The following is a 6000-nucleotide window of genomic DNA, read 5'->3' as shown; positions in this document are numbered from 1 at the left end:
AAAGGAACGCCAAGAACATTACACTAAGACCAAAGATAGTCTATGTCATAAACATATATAGGCTCAGACTTCTTCCTCTATGTAGTAATCATTACAATTTTCAAGCACCACTATTTGGCAAAATAAAGAATTAAATACCTCTCAATCCCTTCCTTACAAAGAATACATTTTAAAGGGAGAAAATGAGTTATTCTTATAATATTCATCTTGAAACTACCTATTAATTTTCTAATCTACCAACAGATAGTAGCTGTTCATTTTCTCACACCTATATTTGAAATAGAATTTGCATCCAAAGTTTTAAAACTCAAATACAATGTTACACTGAAATCACTTTTTGCATTGAACCTCAATTGCTTTGCCACTCTGCTGCTAAGTACTTATACCAAAAAATCCCAAAGTGCTTATTTACAATATTAGGTATATAAAAATGGTGTGCAAAGTTAATTTTAAAAGGATTAACACTTTTGTTTTTAGAAAACAAAAAGTCTCCATTTATACCTCCTTATTCTCCTAATCTGAAGACCTACACTATTTAAAAATAAGACTTTAAATAGTAAAATATACAATTAAGAGATTCCTGAGGATAATAAAAATCTTTAAAATATATATTGGCTATTTGAAGTATAAAATATTAAGTGTAAATAGCATGATTTTAAAACTACCACTGAGAATTTATAAACAATATAAAATGATTTGCATTTTCTGAGTGCATAATTATACATTAGTGCAAAGAAAAATGTCTCAAAATTTAATAGCTACAAATCTCAGAGATTTGCAGAGGAGTGCAAAACATGAAATCTCTTCAGTGTAATGCGAATTGGGCCCAGTTCTCTATTAATCCTTTCCAAACGATCTTCTAGGGCATCCTGAATAAACACAGAAAACATGTTAAGTTAGTTGCATATAATTAGTCCCATGGATTTGTAACTACTAAAAAACTGTTTCTAAATTGCTTTTAAATTTACCATTCCTTCTGAAAAAAGGGCAATAAAAGACATTAATAAAATCATCAATGTTCTATTTCATCTTCAGCATAGACTTCATTGATCACATACTGTACTTTTTTTTTTGTTTGTTTGGGTTTTTTTTAGGTTTTTGCAAAGCAAATGGCATTAAAGTGGCTTGCCCAAGGCCTGTACACAGCTAGGTAATTATTAAGTGTCTGAGACCAGATTTGAACCCAGGTACTCCTGACTCCAAGGCTGGTGCTTTATCCACTACGCCACCTAGCCGCCCGATACTGTACTCTTTTAACTGAATGATAATAATAAATTTCCATCCTTGGGAAAAAAATTTGTACTTTCAAAAAAAGAATCTCATTATTGTGAAATCAATTTATTTTTAGGAAACTTTTACTTTTTTTAACGGGATTTTGAAATAACTATCACCTTGATACTCATGCTAATTTTTTTTTTAAATCTAGAGTAGCTTTATAAGCAGAAAGAAATTTAGAGATACATAGAGACATATATGTAACAGAAGGGCACCAGGTTTGTAGTCAGGACAAAACTGGGTGTGAGTAATGGTCTATAGTTTAACTATGAACAAGTCACATGTCAGTTTTCCCATCTGTAAAATGAGAATAGCATGGAAAAAACCTACCCAATGCATTGCCAGAGCTTGAAATTTGTCATCTGAAAATCAATTAAAACTGATTTGTATACATAAATGGATATTATTAAGTTGTTCATTATCAACTCAGAATATTGTCCTAAAAATCAGGTTTTAAAATTTTATCAAGAGATGCAAAGAATTTCATCATTTGTTTACTCCTGAAAATTCAATTGAATTTAATGCACTACCAACTCAAAGCAAAAATGAAACAGTCCCTACTTACATGAAGTTTACATTCTCCTGAGAAAACAGAAACAAAGCCCACGGATTTTGGATTCAGAGAGCAAAATTCTCACTAAGACAATCCAAAGAACTATTGAATGGGAAAGTTATATTTATTTCAGAACAAAATAAGACTGAAAGGTAGGAAAAAAAATAAAGCTCCTGGACTTGAATTTTTCATGTGATGTTATTCCGCAGGGGGCCAGGTCAGCAGGATTTTTGTCAACCCTGATTTCCCAGATCACTTATTTAAAAAAAAAAAAAGCTTACAAAGAGCTTTACCTAAAAGTTTAGGAAATCATAAGAAATCACGGCGCTAGGATAGGAAATTATTTAATAATAGAAACACCCCCCAACTTGAGAGCTAATACTCGATGTAATGTGCAAAATATTATACAACAGAATAATAATAATAATAAGACAAAACATAGCTAAAATATCCCTACAATTATAAGCATTTCTTTTTTATTTTATTTTAAGTGAATTCCAAGAGAAATGCCTTTGGGTAATTTAACAAGCACCACCTCCTAGGAGGCAATTAATGGAATGATATCTACAAATGTAAAATGCAACATTTTAAAGTTAAAACTAAATTGAGGGACTAAGAGATGCTTAGAAAAGCTGTGGAAAAATCTTAGAATCTTGTTTTGAAATGGTTAATAAGAGAAAAATATATTGTTAAAAAGAAGCATATGTTTGGAAAATTAATACTTATTCCAAAATGCATTTTAATCTTTTCTGAAACAGAAAGTGATAATTAAAAAAATTCATTTTGGCTCTGGTCTAAACACTTTGTTTAGACAGAAGCATTTGATAGATTCAATAGTGAGGTTCTAATGTGAATGTTTTGTCCTTCATTTTCAAAGAAGACCACAGCATCAGGGAAGTGATGCTATGACAAGAACATGAATTGGATGCAAATGAGAGAGTGCTGTGCTAATAAGTAAGTCATCAGTCTCACTTCCTCCTCCAGAGCCATCTGGGTCTAGTGGCCAGATATGGATTAGAGCAACTGGAGATGGCCCTGAATGTGAGGAAATCAGAGTGAAGTGACTTGCCCAAGGTCACACAGCTAGTAAGAGTCAAGTGTCTGAGATCAGATTTAAACTCCCATCCTCCTGAATCCAAGGCCAGTGTTCTATCCATTGCACCACCAAGCTGCCCTCTACCATGAAGCAAATTACAAAGAAAACCTCTTGAAGGTAGAGATTGCCTGAAAGTCTTTGGGCAGATTGAAATGCCTTTCACCTGGCTCAATCTTGTTTGCAAGGTCATTCTTCCTGCAGAAGGCATTCGACTCAGTGCTGCTTCTATCTGTAAACATATGCAAAAATAATTAAAACAGCATTCTAAAAATAATTCTATTTTAATGATAAAGTTTAATTCAAGACTATTCACTTCCCAAAACTGAATGTGAACTAAAATAAATGTATTTATTGTATCCTCATCTTTGTTCCCTTGCCTAATTTGTCTTCAAGTGACTCTATACCTTCTGTTAATGAAAACAGTAACTGTCAGAAAGAGGGGCCCAGGCTCAAACAACTGAAATCTATTGGGAAAGCTCAGTAGTCAACAGCACTTCTCCCTCCCATAAAAGGTGAAGCTTAAATTTAAATCTCTTCTGTCCCATTCCTTAGTCATAAGACAAAAAAGTTTTTATTTCTTTTTTAAAAGTCTGCTGTTTTTACCTGTTGCTTTTCTTTTGTAAGGTCATCAAAAAGCTGTTCAGTTTCATTCAGGGTCCTCACATGAGCCAAATATTCAAAATCATTATCATAAAGTGCTACTGTTGACTTAGCTATACAGGGCTCATAAGGTGACTTGTTCTTTTCCAAGCTCGAGTTCAGAGATATTTTCTTCATTCCATTTGGCAACGGTTGTTCAGAAGTACCAGAGCTATATTTAACATGGTGATCAATACTGTTTGAATGTTTCATTTCTACCAGGAAGAAAGGAGATGATTTTTTTAAATCAATCTTTAATAAAAACACATACAGGAAAGATGTATCACACTAATTCCAAGAAAAATATCTATTTAGTGGAAACACTAAGTAGTAAAGGATAAAACAAAACATACTACATAACCAATCTCTTTCTCCTCTTTTACAGGGTGCCTTTTCTACAGAATCTAGCCATCTCTACAAAATATTTAAAGTAAGGAAATCATTACCTTTCTAAGTTATGAACTATTCTATTTCAGACACAGAAAGAATTGGCAGAAATTGGCCCCTGTAGGAAGGATAACAGATAATTTTAAAGAAACAATTTTTTTTTTAGGTTTTTGCTAGGCAATGGGGTTAAGTGGCTTGGTCAAGGCTAGGTAATTAAGTGTCTGAGGCCAGATTTGAACTCAGGTACACCTGACTCCAGGGCCGGTGCTCTATCCACTGCACCACCCAGCAGCCCCCGATAACAGATAATTTTAAAGAGGGTTTGTTTTTGGGGGGGGGGTCCTGAATTAGAGTTAATGACTGGAGAATTCCTGGTAAGAAAATTCCTCCAACCTATGCTGTTTAGCAATCCTGTAACATATTATATTCTTTAAAAGCTGACTTGGATACTGGGTTGTTAAGTGATTTACCAAGGGTCACATAGCCAGGATAGGTAGCAAAGACCAAACTTGAATCCAGATCATGAAGAAAGTAAGACCGTTATCTCGATCTACTACATAAACCATGCTTTCTCTCAATGTTAACTTAATGCTAACTAATACTAACAATTTGGTTCTTCAATCTCAAGTTTTCAGCAACAGCAAGCCTTTAAAGATTAACTATAAATTATTTTTTAGAGAACCTAAGATCTAAAATGTTTTCAAATACAAGGCATTAGAAAGTAAAAAAAAACCTTTAAAGACACCAAATCATGAAGATAAGACAAAATGATCTAATTTTAAAAAATGTTTTGTGAAAAAATACCTTCCAAATCATCTTCAGGAAGAAATTGGAGTTGTTTCCTGGAATTGTTCAGTTGCACTGTTGACACAGGAATGGCACCTAAATCATCCATAAGTTCATCAAATCTATTAAAAGAAGAAAATAATTTGGTCATTTATAAAAGCTTTAGTGAAATTATGTATTTTCCCCCTTTAACTACTAGGGAACATGCCTCCCTAGAATCCATCTTTGCCTTCTTTTATGTTCTTGACTTTATTCTACAGCACTTCAATGATTTCAGGACTGGGGGTAGTCCTTTCTCGTGGCACAAATCACAGTCCAGTCATACCTTTCTCATCTCATATACTCCAATGTCCTCCCACAGAAGCAGCAGCTCTGCCCCAAGTGTTGATGACCTTCCTTCTCCTTAACATTCCCTGAGGTCTTGAGTATCCATCACACGAGCTCATCCATCATCTTTCTCCAACCATACATTTCCTGGACCACTTACATCATTTATTGTATATAGGCCTCTCTTTGTCCCTTTGTGATTTCATCCTCTCCCATGGGTTTACTTATCTCCACACAGATAGCTCCCAAATCTCTAAATCCAACTCTAATCTCTTTGGCAGAAAGTCTGTCCCGTAACACCAACTGTCTATAAGATATCTCTTTCTCTGACATCTACAAACTAAGAAGGTCCAAAACAGAACTCAGTTTTTACTTAGTTAAAAACTTAGTTTTTACCTAAACCAATTCCTTTCTGTATTCTTCTCTGTTTAAATTCATTTCAACAAACATTTATTAAATGTCTACATTATGCAAGATACCACTAGGTACCAAGGATACAAATGCACAAAGTCTCTATTGGAAGGATGCAACATGTACCCAAAATGTATATAAATATGTATATAAAATAACATCAAGAAGAGACATCACTAATAATTAGGAGGAACAGGAAAAAATTCATATACATGATAGTACCCATGCTCAGTCTGTTTCTCCTGAGGTCACTACTTCATATCCAATTAGTTGCCAAGTCTTGGCAATTCTACTTTAAAATGTCTCCCCCATCTATCCCCTTTCCACCACTTACATGACTACCATCACCTCTGGACAACCCCATCTGGATGACTGAAAAGGTCTCCTAGATGATGTCCCTATTTCCATTCTCTCCCCACTTTCATACAGCTATCCAAATCAACCTTCAGAAGATCCAGCTCTTCCCCAGTAGTCACTGTATTAAAAACAAATTTCTCAGCATTTAAGATGTTCCATAGGCTAACCC

General features: G+C 34.1%; 1 protein-coding gene across 1 annotated transcript in view; it reads right to left on the bottom strand.

Annotated features, from left to right (window-relative positions):
• Window positions 1-728: 728 nt before the first annotated feature.
• MPHOSPH9 (M-phase phosphoprotein 9) overlaps window positions 729-6000 on the bottom strand; it is a 50891-nt gene continuing 45619 nt past the window's right edge. Inside the window, 4 exon segments of the mRNA XM_074205447.1 lie at window positions 729-869; window positions 3088-3153; window positions 3528-3778; window positions 4755-4858. Of these exon segments, the coding sequence (XP_074061548.1) occupies window positions 768-869; window positions 3088-3153; window positions 3528-3778; window positions 4755-4858 (523 nt within the window). The 3' untranslated portion in view covers window positions 729-767.

This window comes from Macrotis lagotis, chromosome X (genome assembly GCF_037893015.1).
Source record: "Macrotis lagotis isolate mMagLag1 chromosome X, bilby.v1.9.chrom.fasta, whole genome shotgun sequence".
NCBI lineage: Eukaryota > Metazoa > Chordata > Mammalia > Peramelemorphia > Peramelidae > Macrotis > Macrotis lagotis.
Note: the sequence above shows the minus strand (reverse complement) of the source record. Positions and strands in the feature narration are given on the sequence as shown.